Consider the following 19,950-nt stretch of genomic DNA (forward strand, 5'->3'; position numbering starts at 1 on the left):
ATATAAAATACTCAAATAGAAGCACAGAGATAAAACAGAATTTTAAAAATACAGAAACAGAATTAGAGAACTGTAAATCAGTGAAAAAAATTAACCATATATGTTATTAGACTCTAGAAGAAAGGAGAGAGAATAGGACAGAAATAACATTTGAACAGATAATAATAGAGAGTATTTCCTAAACTAAAACAGGACATCAACCCATAGATTCAAGAAATTCTGTGAACCTCAAAAATAACAAATACATAGAAATTACATCAAGACATATTATAGCAAGCCTGCTAAAAAGTGAAGACAGAAAATATTAAAAGCAGTCAGGGTAAAAAAAAGACACATTACCTTCAAATGAGGGCAACCATAAGACTTAACTACTCAATAGAAACAATGGAAGCCAGATAAAAATGCAAATATTCTTAAAATGCTGAAAGAAAAAAAATGCTAGAATTCTATATCCACAAAAATATCCTTCAAAAATGATGATATACAAAGGTTTCAGATAAATAAAAATGGAAAGAATTTGTTGACAGCAAGTCTACACATAATAATAGCAAAGGGAGAAGGAACATGATCCCAGATGGAAACACAATTGTAGAAAGAAGCTAAGAACAATGGAAAAGATAAATATATGGGTAATTTAAATGTTGATGATGAAAATAATAACAGTAATATAATGTAGAGCTTTATATATGGGATTAAAATGCCTTACAACAATAACAAAGAAAGAGGAGAGTAAATGGAGTTAAAGTCTTCTAATGTCCCATTGTTTTCAGGGAAGTGGTAAAAAGAATAATTTGTTTTATACTCTAAAAGCCATAACTTAAGGATTCATTGTAATCTCTAGGAAAACTACTAAAAGAAAAGAAAAGAATGTATAAGTTTAAGTTAACTAAGGGGAAAAATATGACAAAATATTTTATCTATCCTAATAAACAATAGGAATCAGTGAAACATAGAAACATACATATGCAATGAATTTCCATATATTGATACAATACAGAAAATAAATCTAGTTGCTGGTTCTTTGCAAAGAAATTGATAAACCCCTAGCATTTTCCTCAAGAAGAATCAAAGGTTGCTTTGACATTTAAAAATTTGTTAATGTAATAACCACATAATTAGATTAAAGAAGAAAAGCCAAGTAATCATTTCAATAGGTTCACAAAAAGTGTATGATTAAGTTCAACATTAATATACTTAAAAGAATACTTTTGGCAAAGTAGGCATACATTCTGATAAAGAATATACCGAAAAAACTACAATCATTCTTAACCCTTATTATTCTTAATTATAAAAAATTAAAAGCATTTCCTTTATAATGAGGGACAAAACAATATGTCCTTTGGTCATTTCTGTTCATTATTGAACTGGTGAGACTATCTAGCATGGTTGGAACCTTATAAATAATAATAAATAAAGGTTTTAGGACTGAATGAAAGAAACTAAACTGTCATGACTTTTAGATAATATGTTTGGTTAATAGAAAGCTAAAAGAAACAACAAGTAATATTATTTGAATAAGAAAGTTTAGCAGAGTTGTGGGACATGTTCAGTATATGTCAATTGTATTTTTCAATTCCTTTTACATGAAACAATAAATATGATGGTACCTAGGAATACATCTAACAAAATATGTAAAGACTTTTAGAGAAGAAATTTACAAAGTTTTATTGAAAGAAATTAAAGACCTAAATAAATGAAGAGATACACCATATTCATGGATGGATGACCTTTAATCATAATACCAAAATTTTTAAAATCTCAAAAATCTTCCAATTGATTTACAAATTCAGTGTATTTTTAAACAAAATTCTACAGGTTTTTAATGGAAATTAAGCTATTTTTAAAAATTATTCAGAAGATGGAGTACAGCCTTTAAAAACTGTGAATCACTAGGTTGTATTTCTGAAACTTATATAATATTATAAATCAACTATACCTCAATAAAAAAATATATACAGAGGAGTGAAAAACAAGAATAACAGCCAAGACACCCCTGAGGAACAAGGTGGAGAAACTTACACTATCAAATGTCAAGATTTGGGCTTCCCTGGTGGCGCAGTGGTTGGGAGTCCGCCTGCTGATGCAGGTGACACGGATTTGTGCCCCGGTCCGGGAAGATCCGACATGCCGCGGAGCGGCTAGGCCCGTGAGCCATGGCCGCTGGGCCTGCGCGTCTGGAGCCTGTGCTCCGCAGCGGGAGAGACCGCAACAGTGAGAGGCCCGCGTACCGCAAAAAAAAAAAAAAAAAAAAAAAAAAAGTGTCAAGATTTATTTAAAAGATGCAATAATTAAGGCATTGGTTATTAGCACAGGCACAAATGGTAGAGTGTTAGAAATCCCTGAAACAGTCCCAGACATGTATGGAATGTGGTATATAACAGGCAGCTTTGTAGATTGGTTGGGAGAGGATGAACTAACTGTTTAGTAAAAGACGTTAAGTCAATTGGTGATCCATTTAGATGAAAAAAAAAATGAGTTTGGATCCCTATCTCACATCTTGCACAAAGAAATCAATTTTAAACAAAGACCTAATTGCAAAAGGCAAAACAATAAAACTCTTATTAAAAAAAAAGTGGAAGAATATCTTTATGACTTAAAGGTAGGGTTTCCTCATCAAGATTCAAAAGATTTCCTCATCAAGATACAAAGAAGTGCAAACTATATATAAAGGAAACATTTAAGTTAAGAATGTCTGTTGATCAAAAGACAAAAAAAGTGCAAAGAGAAGCTCAGACAGGGAGCAATACATAGAACCTACAAAGGATTTGTAACTTTCAAGAGTGTATAAAGAGAACTTAAAAAATCAATAAGAAAAAGACATCTCAATAGAAAAATCATCAAAACATGTATTCCCCAAAAGAAGGAAAATTGGCCAATTATAGGTATGAAAATGAGGTCAACTTAAACAGTAAACAGAGCAATACAAATTTCAACCATGAGATATTTGTATGGTCTCAAATTGGCAAAAATAAGAATTCCGACAGTACCCTTGTTGGTATGAATCTGAAGCAGTGAGAACTAACATCTGCTCTGTTGGAGTGTAAATTAGTTGTAACTACTTGGTAATACAATATTTTATCTAGTGAAGTTGAGTATGTGTGTTCAGGCGTTTGTATAACCCAGCAATTCCATTTCTAGCAGTGTACTCTAGAGAATCTTACACCCATGTGCCAGGAGACAAATGTAATAATATCCATACTATCATTGTTCATAATGGTAAAACACTAGAAACAATCTAGGTATTTAATATACAGTAGAATGATTAATTGCATGCACATAATGTTGAGTAATAAAGCAGGAAAATATATCTAGCATTATTCTGTGATTTACATTTTTAAAGCATAGTACTTTAAATAGTAAATTATATAGGATTACATATACTTTTGTAGAAAAACTATAAAGAAAAAGCAAGGAAATGATAAAATTAAAATTCAGGATAGCAGTTACTCCTGGAAATGTGAGAGAAAAATATGACTGAGGAGGCACATTGTATTAGTTAAGGTATAGGTTTAGCTGCATTTGACAGAAATCCCAAATAATGAAATAAGCAAGATGTAAGTTTATTTCTTTGTTTTGAAACAGATTGAAAATATTCTAGGCATGACAACCATGCTCTACATGGTTATCTAGGAACCAGGCTCCTGCTGCCTTTTTGTTTAATCTTTTGAGCATTACCCTCACTCACAAGATTATGGTGGCTCACCATCACAGGTGGAAGTATGGAGGGCTAAGTGACCTTCTTAAGGTCAGTTTCTAAATGTTGCACACATGACTTCTCATGGTGTTCTGGCTAGAATTTAGTAATTTTTAGATGCAAGGAAGCTTGAGAAATGTGCCCAGCTGAAAATCAGGAGTTTTAGAACAGGGAGGAGAACACAGATACTGGAAAGAAAGTAGCAATCTCTGCCACAGGCTCATGGGGCCGGGATAGCAAGAGAAGTCATCAAAGTATTGGTGTTGTTCTGTTTCTTAAAGTAGGATGGTGAGTATAGGTCCTTTTTAAACATTATTTTATACCTTCTTTATAAATTATATACTCTTTTGTATATATGAAATGTTTCATTATTAAAGTTACATGTAATGGATACTTTTCAGGCTTTACTTTGCTTGAATCTTATGCAGCATATGGTATTGTTGATCACACCCTCTAGACATTTGAATTTTTATTGGCAAGAATCTCCAGATTTTTCTCTTATTTCTCCATCCATTCCTTTTCAGCCTCCTGGGCTTCACTTTCTCTGAAGGGGAAAAAAGGCCTTTTCCTAGATGCCCCTCACTTGTCTCCATATTTATTTAGGATAGTTTCAAATTGGCTAATGGGTTTCCTGGATTTGGAAAAATTGCAAGAGAAAACTAATTATATGGTAAATATTCAGATTTTATCAACTTTTATTCATAATGTTCTAGCCATACATGAAAAAAGAGAGGTTAGCACATTTTCTTTGTAATTTTATATAATTGTTCCTTATATCTTTTTGAACTACATCACAAAAGAACAAATAATTCTAGAGTGAGTCAAAAGTACCAGTGCATCTTGTAAAGGTAAGAAACAGCAACTGTTCCCATAGATATATACATATAACATTATTAGAATAAATCTTGGAAATAACTCACATCTTTATAATCACATACCACATGTTATATCTTCTTATAAAAATCATCAATTTACTTGACTACCCGGCATAATGACTGCATTTCCTAGCCTTCCTTGCAGCTAGGTATGACTAGCTGACATAAGTCTTGGCCAGTGGAATATAAAAAGAAGTCATTACATGATAAATTTTAGCATATATTAACAGGGACTATTTTTTCCCCAATGAAATAGTCTGAGGCACACATGTATTTGAAAAGTTCTATTCACCTAAATTTGTTAAAAGCAAATGAGATAAAATTCATTTGGTCAGCATTCAAGTTTCAACCATATGTTAAGGACTGTGTCAGGTTCTGGGAATACAGGATTGAACAAATTATAGTCCAACCTTCAAGGAGCTCACGGTCCAGAGGAAATCTAGTTAAATGCTATGGGAGATGTGGCCATGACCAAGGTGCTGTGGAAACACAGAAAATGCCAGTTAGCCAGGAAACTCAAACTCAAGAAAGTGATAAACTTAATGTAAGTTTATAAAATAATTTTTTAAAAAATAGCATCCAAAATTCTCAGTTATTATAAGTATTTTAAATATAATTTCCATTAAAAAAATGAGTCCTAATGTTATTGTAGTAGGTGGAGGTAAGAATGACAGAAGGAACACAGGTGAACTCCATTAACTTTTAAAATATTTTCTCTATTTTATAGATTTTTTACATTGGTTGTATACTAATCTTATAGCCAGAAAAAAATAATTTTAAAATCCAACATTTAAACAGAATATGTATTTTTTAAATGTAGCAACATAATTTTTTGATTTAGCAACATGGTTTTCATGAGATTTCTGATTGAAATCTTTATCTTAAACTCAAACTCATGTAACATATTGCATATTTTATTTTATTATTTTTTATTTTATTATTATTATTTTTTTTTTTTGCGGTATGCGGGCCTCTCACTGTTGTGGCCTCTCCTGTTGCGGAGCACAGGCTCCGGACGCGCAGGCTCAGTGGCCATGGCTCACGGGCCTAGCCGCTCCGCGGCATGTGGGATCTTCCCGGACCGGGGCACAAACCCGTGTCCCCTGCATCGGCAGGTGGACTCTCAACCACTGCGCCACCAGGGAAGCCCCATATTGCATATTTTATACATATCTTTTTTAATATTTTCAATTCAATTTTACTTAATGTAAATATGTAATACATATGTCTTCATAGTACTTCACTGTTATTGCAGTGTAGATATTGTCTCACATTATAATTTAAGGCAGACTCTAATTTCACTCATTGGTTATAACAGATTAGAAGGAGGAAAACAGTACAGTTGACCCTGGAACAAGGTGAGGGTTAGGGGCGTCAACCCCTACTCAGTAAAAAATCTATGTATAACTTTACAGTCAGTTGGCCTTCCTCCCTATCTGTGGTTCAGCATCCGAGGATTCGGCCAACCACAGATCATGTAATACTATAGTGCCTATTTAGTGAAAGAACCCGCTTATAAGTGGACCTGCACAGTTCAAACCTCTGTTTAAGGGTCAACTGTATGCACAGTTCTTAATCATAACATAGTACCCGCTCACTGTCATATTTTTCACTAATCTGGAGTGTAACCATTTTCTTGTGACCTAAAGTTGTTCAAACTCATTTCTCTTTTTTATGATTTCTTAAGATGGGAGAAAGACCCATTTTCACAGACTTTACTCTTCATTTTGAAGGACTGAAAAGGGACTTGTCAAATCTCATCACACTCATGGCCTTCTATATCTTTGCTTCTATCACTTAGTCTAGGTCATTGTAAAGCACTCTCCCCAAGGTGATTTAGTGATCCAGGACTTATTGCTGGTGTCATTCAGATATTGTACTATAACTGTTATATTCTCTCTGATTAGCTTTTCAACAAAAATGAACTCTTTTATTTTTTTTTCCTTGCAGACTTTGCCTTCAAAAGAAACAAGGTTTTTAAATACTACACAAATGCCTTGCCTGCAATCATCTTCAATTTGGAGCAGCTGTGAACACAATTCAAAGTCTCAAATATTAACAGAACATGTATCAGAGTTAGATTCTTCTTTCCATTCCGTTCTATCATTGCCATCAGGTAAGATTCCTTTTAAAAAATTTCTAAGTAACTGACTTTTTTATGGTGAAATCTAATCCTGTAAATACAAGGAATCTGATAAACTTTTATCAGTTGTCACTGGATATTACAGCTAAACAGTTTTCATAGAGAAATTAATCTAGTCACATGCTGAATTAATGTTCTATCTTTAGGTTGATTTTTTTTTTTTTTTTCTGCGGTACGCTGGCCTCTCACTGTTGTGGCCTCTCCTGTTGCGGAGCACAGGCTCCAGACGTGCAGGCTCAGCGGCCATGGCTCACGGGCCTAGCCGCTCCGCGGCATGTGGGATCTTCCTGGACTGGGGCACGAACCCGTGTCCCCTGCATCGGCAGGCGGACTCTCAACCACTGCACCACAAGGGAAGCCCTAGGTTGATTTTTTAATTCCTTGGAAACCATTTTGACTTACTTTGGGAAATTCTTAGCTTTTGATCTCCTTTTGATGTTAAATTTTTAGCATTTTATTGATAACATGGCTGTGCTGTTGAAATGTTTCTCAGTAAGTCAGAGTTCGTTTTCTAATGTGTTGTTTTGCATGGAGTTTTCCCTGCCATGTAGTATTCCTCCATCTATAATCAGCATTGAATTTCTCTGAGAGAAGGAAATTGTCCATCTTTAGACATAGTCAACTTCTGAACCTCAAAAATACCTGTAATATACAACCGAGCAGATGAGGCATTGCATCCCTATATCCCTAAGATGGCTTTAAGTTTCTTTCCAGTTCTGTCTTCTGTTCGAATGTTTCCAATTTTACCTACATTGGAACTGAAGTAAATATTTAGGGTAAAAAAGCAAACATTCTTCACACTGGTTATCTCAGGTTCCTCTCTTTATGGGAAGATATCTCAAATGGGCTTTTGTTTCCTTTTCAGCTTTTGGTTCTAATCATCCAGGGACTGCTCCTCTTTGTAAAGCACTATTTCTTGTACCTATTCCTGCCCTGAATGTTAGTTTGATTTTTACCAGTATTACAGTGGTTTCTTAGCTACACACCATACTTTGAAGTAAGTTCCTGGTAGGAACTATTTTACTCCATCCTTGAGGAAACCTTAATAATAGAAAGAAAAAATAATATATATAACAATAACACAGCTAACATTTGGTCTTAGCATACACTGGGTCCTATAAGCACATTACATTTTCTTGTTTGATGCTTGCAGCAACCCCATGAGGATAGATATTATTGTCCTCTTTATCTTACATATAAGAACATTGAGGCTTAGAGATGTTCAATTACTCATCCATAGTACACAGCTAGTAAATGATGGAGACAGGATTTGATCTGAGGTGGTCATTCTCCAGAGCCACACTCCTAACCATACTCTTTACTGCCTTTCTGTTTTCTTAGTAGTAAATTTGTTTCTCTGATAACAAAAATCTAAGAGCTGACATAAATAATCTTTCGTCCTACTATGTCACATCTAATAAGTTAAGATTAGCTTCCTTACCTACTACTTAGGGTTATCCATTTCTTCTTGTGTTCATTTAATAAAAATCTGAATACCTGCTGTATACTAGGTATTAAGTAGGTGGTAGGAGTATAAATACAAATAAATCCCTCAAGGTACTTGCATTCTAGTTTGACAACTGAAATATAAACTAATAAGTGTAATAAAGTGTTATGAAATTTTAATAAAAAGCCCACAGGTCACAGTGTGGGTTCTAAGGAAGGTATATGGGTAGACCAAGCACCTTCCCTAGTTATGTCATGTTTTCCCACAACTCAAGAACAACAGTGGTAGAATAGGCAATACTCCATATAAAAGTTAAATGATATTTCATTGGAAAAACTTATGTTTTGATAATTGGAAATATCAGAATCCTGAAATGTTTAAGTAGCATATTTAATTTATATTCTTATTTTCATTTTGTCATATAGTTTTATTATGGTCATAGTATAGTGATAGCATTGCAATCCATCTTACATCTGACCCTTGGGAGAGTCTCCAAGTGATATTTATGAACCCAGTTTTTTGTGTAGAAAAATTTTTCCACACTTGAGTATGGATCTGCCATTAAAATACGCCTTTTGATGGAGAAATACTTGTTTAAAATTGAGACCCTTCTTGGGTCTATCCTGATTTATGCATTCATAATTAGTTTTCTTAAAAATGAATACCTTCTTTCTGTAGCAAAACTTTGAATAAATCAGCTGCTTTATAAGATATTTCTTTATGTTTCTTAGGAAAAAGTTTAGGTGTCTGTTGAATGCTTTTTAAAATGATTGTTTTTGCATTCTTGACTGAAGAAAATACCCTTTAGTTAATAAATGTGAAGCACATCTATTTTATTTATTTAGCTCCTCTTTTGGTTGTGAATATGGAATATAAACATAGTGAATTGAACGACTCTCCTAAGTCTCTGTTTAAAAGAAGAGAACTAGTTTGTCAATATGTTTTGATCTTTGTAAAAGTAGATTTCATTTTGTGATTCATAATACTAGTAAACTAAGGGAATGTGAAACAGCATTTTCATAAAAGGTTGCATCTGAATTATAGTGGTTTTCCCTCAAGTAATTAAAATCGTGTAATTATGTCTTTTGGAAACTTTATTTCAAATGCAGAGTTTGTAGGGGTGGGGTGGAATGGATTTAGAGTCAGGCAGGTTTGGCTCTTTATTTTATTAAAGACCTTTGTTTCATCTGCAAATAGTATTTAATATTTATATTTGTTCATTTTAGTTTATGAAATTGTTCATTGTTAGTGTTGTTTATTTTACATATAATCAGTAATTTCCAAAATACTGCTAACAACACGCTTGGAGAGAATAGTTTGCCACTTCTAATAGTTATGACTTTTCAAGCTTTGGCTTATTTTTCTAAGTCTTAATATTGGAGTCTGTAAAGAGTGATTTCACTGAAAACACTTTTTTTGCTTTATTTTTCTAGATGTGCCTCTTCATTTTCACCTTGAAACATTGTTAAAAAAGACTGAAATAAAAGGAGATCTTTCTGAAAATAAATTTGTAGGAGACTGTATCATATCTCCATCACCTGGTATGTCATTTACAAATCTTGGTACTTTATATACCTTTTACATCTTTCGTATACTTATTACTTTTGCTAAGGAAGTAAAATTTAACAAAGGAATGAATGTAAATCCTTAATTTTTAATACTCACTTTTCACAAATCACACACATACAAATAGAAAATACACAGGAGTAATTGTAACAGGATACTTATTGAATGAGAATTATGAAATATTATTGATAAATATAAAAGGAAATTTAAATAAACATGGGGATTCAGCACTGCCGGATGGTAAGAATAATTAGGATATCAGTTCTGACTTTTGATTTATGTTTAATGCAACGTTCAATATAACTTGAAGTTCTAAAAGAATTTGGTTAACATAAAATAGTTGTAAAGCCCATTGGGAAGAATTAATGGGAAAATGGAAAAGGAATTGCTGGAAAAAATATTGAATCTAGCCCAACCACATATGGAAACATGACAAAAATCTATAATCATTAGCATAGATTCTATTTTGCTTACATTTAGGAAAGTAGATCCATGAAACAGACTACATAGCTTCTTCTTTATTATATAAAGGAAGAACTGTAAATCAATAAGAAAGTGGAGAATGAACAGTAATGTTAGTCTTTTGGGGGGAAAGTTTGTTTATACACTCATTTCATATCATGTATCAGAATAAATTCTACTTGGTTCCAAGAATTTTAAATAAAACACTAAAATTACAAAATAAAACTTGAAAAATTATAATGAAACTCTGAATGGGGGGTGGAGACATTGTCTATGCTGGGAATAAATCATAAAAAGAAAGAAAATACATCAGTGTATTTTCACTATCTACAAAGCTAAAATCTCAACATCAAAACGTCACACAAGATAAATTATTTCCAGATGAAATCATCATCTCCCTCAAAAACTCAAGAATCAACTGAATGCCTGTTAGAATTAGAGTTCTGAAAGGTAGCAGATTTTTAAATAAACTTATAAAATTAAGTAGCCTTTACAAATACCAGTAATAACCTATTAGAATTTGTAAAAGAATAAATTATCCTAGACATATGGACAATGAAAATATAAAATATCTAGGATTAAACCTAACAAGGAATTACATGAAGAAAACTTCAAAAGTTTACAGAGGAACATGAGTATATGCTTATATGGAGAGAAATACCCTGTTCCTGTCAGAATATGGTAGCTTAAGATGTCATTTTTTCCAAATTAACTTATAATGTAATTCTTTTTTCTAAATTTATTTATTTATTTATTTTTATACAGCAGGTTCTTATTAGTTATCTATTTTATACATATTAGTGTATAAATGTCAATTCCAATCTCCCAATCATCACACCACACCACCCCCAACTTTCCCCCCTTGATGTCCATAAATTTGTTCTCTACATCTGTGTCTCTATTTCTGCCTTGCAACCTGGTTCATCTGTACCATTTTTCTAGATTCCACATATATGCGTTAATATACGATATTTGTTTTTCTCTTTCTGACTTACTTCACTCTGTATGACAGTCTCTAGGTCCATCCACGTCTCTATAAATGACCCAATTTCGTTCCTTTTTATGGCTGAGTAATATTCCATTGTATATATGTACCACATCTTCTTTATCCATTCATCTGTCGATGGGCATTTAGATTGCTTCCATGACTTGGCTATTGTAAATAGTGCTGCAATGAACATTGGGGTGCCTGTGTCTTTTTGAATTATGGTTTTCTCAGGGTGTATGCCTAGTACTTAAAATGTAATTTCTTTTAACATCTTTATTGGAGTATTATTGCTTTACATTATTGTATTAGTTGCTGCTGTTTAACAAAGTGAATCAGCTATACGTATACATATATCCCCATATCTCCTCCCTCTTGCGTCTCCCTCCCAACCTCCCTATCCCACCCCTCCAGGTGGTCACAATGCACTGAGCTGATCTCCCTGTGCTATGTGGCTGCTTCCCACTAGCTATATGTTTTACATTTGGTAGTGTATATATATATATATCAGTGCCACTCTCTCACTTTGTCTCAGCTTACCCTTCCCCCTCCCCATGTACTCAAGTCCATTCGCTACGTCTGCATCTTTATACCTGTCCTGCCCCTAGGTTCTTCAGAACCCTTTTTTTTTTTAGATTCCATATATATGTGTTAGCATATGGTATTTGTTTTTCTCTTTCTGACTTACTTCTCTGTATGACAGTCTCTAGGTCCATCCACCTCACTACAAATAACTCAATTTCGTTTCTTTTTATGGCTGAGTGATATTCCATTGTGTATATGTGCCATGTCTTCTTTATCCATTCATCTATTGATGGACACTCAGGTTGCTTCCATGTCCTGGCTATTGTAAATAGTGCTGCAGTGAACATTGTGGTACATGTCTCTTTTTGAATTATGGTTTTCTCAGAGTATATGCCCAGTAGTGGGATTGCTGGGTCATATGGTAGTTCTTTTTTTTAGTTTTTTAAGGAACCTCCATACTGTTCTCCATAGTGGCTGTATCAATTTACATTCCCACCAACAGTGCAAGAGGTTTCCCTTTTCTCCACATCCTCTCCAGCATTTATTGTTTGTAGATTTTGTGATGATGGCCATTCTGACCCGTGTGAGGTGATACCTCACTGAGGTGATACCTCATTGTAGTTTTGATTTGCATTTCTTTAGTGATTAGTGATGTTGAGCATCCTTTCATGTGTTTGTTGGCAATCTGTATGTCTTCTTTGGAGAACTTATAATGTAATTCTAATCAGAATCCCAGAATCATTCTTCTTTTGGAACAAAGTTATTCTGAAGTTTACCTCAGAATGAAAATGTTGAATAGTCAATAAAACTTCTAAAAGATCAATAAGGAGGTGTCAGATATCGAAATATAAAGGTATAATCATTAAAACATTGTGATGCCCATGGAAGCCAAGGGAACTAAATTAAAAAAACCTAGAGACAAACCCAAGGATTCATTATACGATAAGAGTCATATTTCCTATTAGTGTGGAAAAGATAGCCTAGCCAATAAATAACAATAAACGATTCTTATGAAGCATTCCTTATATGCCAGTACAGTACTAGTTGAAAGGCTTTGTATGTGTAAATTGTTTTAATCTGTACAACCCTGTAAGGTAGGTATTATGATTATTTTCTCCTTGACTAGCTTTTCCCAAATCACAGTTGAGTAGTAGTAGAGGCAGGATTCAAATCCAAACAGTCTCTCTCAGAGTTAATGCTTTAAACAACTAAGTTTGTCCTGTAATCAGTGGCATTAAGTAATGACTTTTTGGAAAAATAAAATGAGATCTGTGTCTCATACAGCACATTAAAACAAATTTAAGACGGATGAACATAAATACATTCCAGATAAAGAGGTAAATGTTAAAAATGGTATCTTAAAAGAATTAGGAGAAAAACTAGGTGTAGTAAATGATAATAATGAAAATGCTAACAATCGCTAACATGTAATTGAACACTTACGTGCCAGTCACTGTGCTAAATGTTTCTCCTTTTTCCAACTACATTAATATTAGACATTTTAATTATCAGTTCTGGCAAGACTGTGTAGTAAAAACAGGACCCTAAAATATTTCAGGTGCAATTAATTGATACAGGCCTTTTGGGAAGTACTGTGAAATGCATTACAAGGCCTTTAAACTACGTATTTTTTATAAGCTCATTGAGGGAAAAAAAAACTTGTGTACTTGTTCACAATAAATGTTTGCTAAACTGTTAACTCTGTACTCTGATCCAGCAGATCCATTTCCAAGAACCTAGTCTAATCCTAAATATGAAACCACCTTTATTCACAAATATATTTATCTTAACATTATTTGTGGTAATGAAAAATTAAAGACAACTTGAAGAGAACAGTAGGAATGTGGTTAACTGTCTATCACAGTGGAATATACAGCCTTTTAAAGGATCATAAAAGTTCATCTAAGGATGGAAACATTTATCAAAGAATGTTAAGTGATATTAAAGGACAAATGTTTTACTTCTATGGATGGTACAATTATAACCATGTAAAAATGTTTATACTTGTATCAGCCAAATGCAATGTACGGGCCTCTTGGGGATCCTGATTTGAACAACTCAGCTGTACACACACACACACACACACACACACACAATTTTTGAGACAGAGAAATTTGAACATGGACTGGCTGTTGCATATTAATTATTGTGTTAGATGTAATAATGCATGTGGTTACATAAATACACATTCTATCAGTTTATTAGAGATTCAATCTGACACATAATGTAGATAAGATATGATGTCTGGGATGTGCTTTCAAATATTACAGCAAAAAAAAAGCTTGTGGGAGAGAGAGAGAGAACAAGATTGGTCACGAGCATTCGTGATGCTGAATGATAGGTACAGGGGAGTTCATTATTCCATTTTCCATTTGTGTTTCTTGAAATTGTTCCACAGTCAGAAGTTAGAGAAAGAAAAAAAAGCACTAAGGCAAGAAAAAATTGCCTATGCTTGGAAAAAACAGTAAAGAAATACAGGAAAATATAGCTTATGTTTACTTTTCATGATTTAATTCTACTTGGAAGTTATCCTGAGACTAAAATTTTTTTACTTAAAAAATGTGTTCATGAAGATGATTATTTTAAGAATGTCCATAATACAAATAATATCATGATGATAACAAGTAGCTCCAACAGCTAGGGAATAGCTGTTAAATGATACTGTCTCTAATCAGGAATATTAGGTGACCATCTGAAAACATAACAATGATGAGTGAGTTACCAGATTTAAAAAAATAGTTATACATATATCCAAATAAAATCATTACATTTGAAATATTAATATGAAATATATGTATATGACTGAAAGGGAATATGCAAAAACAAAGGTAATTATATTTCTTCTAATGTTGCTCTATTATTTATCTGACTTTAAAAAATGAGGCAGTGTACAGGAGTTCCCTGGTGGGCTAGTGGTTATGATTCCAGTCTTTCACTGCCGAGGCCTGGGTTCAATCCCTGGTCAGGGAACTGAGATCCCACAAGCTGCGCAACCAAAAAAAGGGCAGTGTAAATGTTAGGCTCAAAATTATTACTGATGTATCAATAATGTAATGACATGTTAGTAATGGGAAATTAAAAGCTAGGAAATGGAAGACATTTGAATTGAATGCTACAATAACATTAGGCACATCAATGAAGTATTTTTTTGTATACCAATCTCTCCTCCCCTATTTTCTTCATTCCCTACCACTCTCAATCCAAATAATTAATTAGGTTTCATCCCATATCCGTCTTAAACAGCTGGCCATTAATTTTTCTTTTCTACAGAATTAAGTAAAACTAGAGTCCAACATTTATTGAGTACCTACTCTGTGCCAGGTAGACAATTAAGTGCTGAAAAATCAAAGGCAAGTCACAGGAAATTAAAGAAATTATAATGTGATGGGGAAGCAGACACACAAATGACTATTAAATGATGTTAAGGGTACAGACATGATAAAAAATATTCTTAAAAAGGGGGGAGGTTAGTGTATAACTCTGCCTAGCAGAAGGTAGAGGAAGAGGAAGAGAATTTAAGGGTTATGGGAAAAGGGCAAAAAGAGGAACTTCAGAAAGATGGTGATGCCAAGTATAGCTTTAAATACTTAAGTGGAATTTAGAGGAAGAGTCAAATTTTCCAAATCATTGTTTCTCAAGTTTTAATGTGCAAATTACTTTGGTGATGTGGTTAGAATGCAGATTGATTCAGAAAGTTTGGAATGGGGTCTGAGATTCTATATTTCTAATAAGATCCCTGGTGGTTCAAATACTGTTGGCCCATATTAAGTAACAAGCTTTTAAAATGGAAAAAATCACATAACTTTTCATGGAGCCATGAAACACTGTGATGTGTTCAAGTATATACAAATAGCCTGGTATTCCTGTAGGGCAAATTGTGTGAAAGTAAATAGATGTTTTTGTGCTTTACCTCAGAGCTTGGATTTATCCTATACTCTCCTTTAGAGTTAGCAATTATGACAGAACTGCTGACTTCAGGTAACAAGAAAGTAGGGAAAAGACAAACTGAAGAATTGATTAGTTGCCAATTGTGAGGAGATACCAAAGCCAACTTAAGGGCCTATACTCATCAAAATATTCAAAGTCATGAAAGACAAGATAATGGAATTATTTCAGATACAAGAAAACTTTAAAGAGACCTGCCAACTGAACGGAGAGTGATCAGGATTTTCTGTAAAGAACATTATAGGACTAATGGGTGAAATTTGAATAAACTCTATAGTTAGCTAATAGTTAATTATTAACTTCTTGGTTTTGATAGTTGTGTTCCTATGTAAGAGAATGCCCTTGTTTTTGAAAAATACATATTGACATATTTAGAGTAGAGAAGCATCATGTCAGTATTTCATTGGCATTCAGAAAGATGAAGCCAGTGTGGTAAAATGTTAACATTTGGTGGATCTGAATAAAAAATATATGGGACTTCTTTGTATTACTCCAAGTTTTCTATAAGTCTGAAATTATGTCAAAATAAAGTTTTATTTTTCAGAGTGCACAGAGAGGAACAATAGCACCACAACCCACGCAAGTCAGAACCCTAAGGCTCAGCCTTCTTCACCCACACTTCCTCGTATCTAAACCCCATTATCAGTGTGATCTTATGCTTCAAACCGGCTTCTCTATATTTCTGCCAATTTCAGTCTAACTTAATGATCCCTTATCTATACTCCTGAAATAGCCTAATCAAGTTTTATTTCCCTTCAATCCCTGCAGCAATTTATATTTTCAAAAAGTAAATCTAATTATGTCACACCTGCTTCCCATCCCCATCCTTTAAAATATTTGACAGAGGGAATATTCTTTAATAGAGTATCCCTAAAGCCCTACTTACATAGGCTGTTGCCTACCTGTTCGTGGTTTTCACCATGCTTCCTTACTCTAACCTACCTGGCTGCTGTTCACTTGCCAGATTTTTCCTGTTCCCTGGTGCCTTGGGCCTTTCTACCATTCTCTATTCCTTGCCCTTACTATCCAGCAGCTGTTTCTGTTCGTATTTTGTAATCTAACACTTTATCTGGGAAGCCTTTCCTAGAGCTCTCTTACTAGTTATACTCAGTATCTCCTATCAATAGTACTTCTGTTTTCTACCACACATTACTTGCAGTTTTTGAGAATGCGTATAAACTACATCAGGGGCATGGTCCATGCCTGTTCTTGCTCACCACTGTCCCCCCAAGGTATAACACAGTGCCTGGCATGTAACTGGCTCTCTATAAAGTTATCAAATGTATAAATGAAAGGGAAGGCAGGAGACAGGAGAGATGCTGGGCCAAGATATATTTTTTTGTTTTTTGTTTTTCTCAGTACGCGGGCCTCTCCCGTTGCGGAGCACAAGCTCCGGACGCACAGGCTCAGCGGCCATGGCTCACGGGTCCAGCCGCTCCGCGGCATGTGGGATCTTCCCGGACCGGGGCACGAACCCGTGTCCCCTGCATCAGCAGGCGGACTCTCAACCACTGTGCCACCAGGGAAGCCCCAAGATGTATCTTAAAATGAAATTTAGGAGATTTGGGTAAGTGAGCACTGAAAGACTGGGAGGGTTATCATCAGGACAGGTGAAGAGAAGGTGTGAGTTACACTCTGAATTGCCATGCATCAAGAGTCCACTACAACCTTACAAGACACCAAAGAGTAAAAGGGGGAAAGTGTAAAGAAAACTTTTGAGTAAAATTAAATAAAAAGCATCACTTTAGTGAAGGTTAAGGTTTCTGATGTGCTTTTACAAGACTAGGGGTGGTGGTGAGACTCCTTTTAGAAGAGATGCGTTGAAATTTGCCTGGAATTTTCTTTAAAATACTCTAGAAAACAAGTGGACACTATTGGAACACCAACACATGCCAGGTATATATATTTTAAAACCTAACAATTCTAGCTACCCCTTTGTAGGAATGAGTTTAGAATTGTCTGCCATCTTATTTTACTATTTAACATCTTTCTCTGCTTTCTTTATCTTGAGTGGCAAGAAATCTTGAGGGCTACCTTAGAATTCTGTTTACTGTTTTTCATGAGGGCTTTAAAAAGTCGCCATTGTTTTTTCCTGCATCTGCTTTTGCTTTTTTCTTTTCACATCTTTATTGGAGTATAATTGCTTTACAATGGTGTGTTAGTTTCTGCTTCATAACAAAGTGAATCAGTTATACATATACATATGTTCCCATATCTCTTCCTTCTTGCGTCTCCCTCCCTCCCACCCTCCCTATCCCACCCCTCCAGGCGGTCACAAAGCACCGAGCTGATCTCCCTGTGCTATGCAGCTGCTTCCCACTAGCTATCTACCTTATGTTTGGTAGTGTATATATATTCATGCCTCTCTCTCGCTTTGTCACAGCTTACCCTTCCCGCTCCCCATATCCTCAAGTCCATTCTCTAGTAGGTCTGTGTCTTTATTCCTGTCTTACCCCTAGGTTCTTCATGACATTTTTTCCCTTAAATTCCATATGTATATGTGTTAGCATACAGTATTTGTCTTTCTGAGTTACTTCACTCTGTATGACAGACTCTAGGTCTACCTACCTCATTACAAATAGCTCAATTTCGTTTCTTTTTATGGCTGAGTAATATTCCATTGTATATATGTGCCACATCTTCTTTATCCATTCATCCGATGATGGGCACTTAGGTTGCTTCCATCTCCGGGCTATTGTAAATAGAGCTGCAATGAACATTTTAGTACATGACTCTCTTTGAATTATGGTTTTCTCAGGGTATATGCCCAGTAGTGGGATTGCTGGGTCATATGGTAGTTCTATTTGTAGTTTTTTAAGGAACCTCCATACTGTTCTCCATAGTGGCTGTACCAATTCACATTCCCACCAGCAGTGCACACCCTCTCCAGCATTTATTGTTTCTAGATTTTTTGATGATGGCCATTCTGACTGGTTTGAAATGATATCTCATTGTAGTTTTGATTTGCATTTCTCTAATGATTAATGATGTTGAGCATTCTTTCATGTGTTTGTTGGCAGTCTGTATATCTTCTTTGGAGAAATGTCTATTTAGGTCTTCTGCCCATTTTTGGATTGGGTTGTTTTATTGTTATTGAGCTGCATGAGTGGCTTATAAATTTTGGAGATTAATCCTTTGTCAGCTGCTTCATTTGCAAATATTTTCTCCCATTCTGAGGGTTGTCTTTTGGTCTTGTTTATGGTTCCCTTTGCTGGGCAAAAGCTTTGAAGTTGCATTAGGTCCCATTTGTTTATTTTTGTTTTTATTTCCATTTCTCTAGGAAGTGGGTCAAAAAGGATCTTGCTGTGATTTATGTCAGTGTTCTGCCTATGTTTTCCTCTAAGAGTTTGATAGTTTCTGGCCTTACATTTAGGTCTTTAATCCATTTTGAGCTTATTTTTGTGTATGGTGTTAGGGAGTGATCTAATCTCATAATTTTACATGTACCTGCCCAGTTTTCCCAGCACCACTTTTTGAAGAGGCTGTCCTTTCTCCACTGTACATCCCTACCTCCTTTATCAAAGATAAGGTACCATATGTGCATGGGTTTATCTCTGGGCTTCCTATCCTGTTCCACTGATCTTTCTGTTTTTGTGCCAGTACCATACTGTCTTGATTACTGTAGCTTTGTAGTATAGTCTGAAGTCAGGGAGCCTGATTCCTCCAGCTCTGTTTTTCGTTTTCAAGATTGCTTTGGCTATTCAGGGTCTTTTGTGTTTCCATACAAATTGTGAACTTTTTTGTTCTACTTCTGTGAAAAATGCCAGTGGTAGTTTGATAGGAATTGCATTGAATCTGTTGATTGCTTTGGGTAGTAGAGTCATTTTCACAATGTTGATTTTTCCAGTCCAAGAAGATGGTATATCTTTCCATCTATTTGTATCATCTTTAATTTCTTTCATCAGTGTCTTATAATTTTCTGCATACAGGTCTTTTGTCTCAGGTAGGTTTATTCCTACATATTTTATTCTTTTTGTTGCAATGGTAAATGGGAGTGTTTTCTTGATTTCACTTTCAGATTTTTCATCATTAGTGTATAGGAATGCAAGAGATTTCTGTGCATTAATTTTGTATCCTGCTACTTTACCAAATTCATTGATTAGCTCTAGTAGTTTTCTGGTAGCATCTTTAGGATTTCTATGTATAGTATCATGTCATCTGCAAACAGTGACAGCTTTACTTCTTTTCCAATTTGGATTCCTTTTCTTCTCTGATTGCTGTGGCTAAAACTTCCAAAACTATGTTGAATTAGAGTGGTGAGAGTGGGCAACCTTGTCTTTTTCCTGATCTTAGTGGAAATGCTTTCAG

The 19,950-nt window shown here is 34.6% G+C and overlaps 1 protein-coding gene across 4 annotated transcripts in view; it reads left to right on the forward strand.

The window, feature by feature from the left end:
- Positions 1–19,950, forward strand: part of KANSL1L (KAT8 regulatory NSL complex subunit 1 like) — a 139,207-nt gene that overhangs the window by 108,442 nt on the left and 10,815 nt on the right. For all 4 annotated transcript variants that reach the window (XM_060152184.1, XM_060152187.1, XM_060152188.1 and 1 more), the window contains exons 7-8: positions 6,520–6,685; positions 9,593–9,700. In XM_060152184.1, coding sequence (XP_060008167.1) covers positions 6,520–6,685; positions 9,593–9,700 — 274 coding nt within the window. The remainder of the gene's footprint in view (positions 1–6,519; positions 6,686–9,592; positions 9,701–19,950) is intronic.

The sequence above is a fragment of the Lagenorhynchus albirostris genome, chromosome 6, assembly GCF_949774975.1.
Source record: "Lagenorhynchus albirostris chromosome 6, mLagAlb1.1, whole genome shotgun sequence".
Lineage (NCBI taxonomy): Eukaryota > Metazoa > Chordata > Mammalia > Artiodactyla > Delphinidae > Lagenorhynchus > Lagenorhynchus albirostris.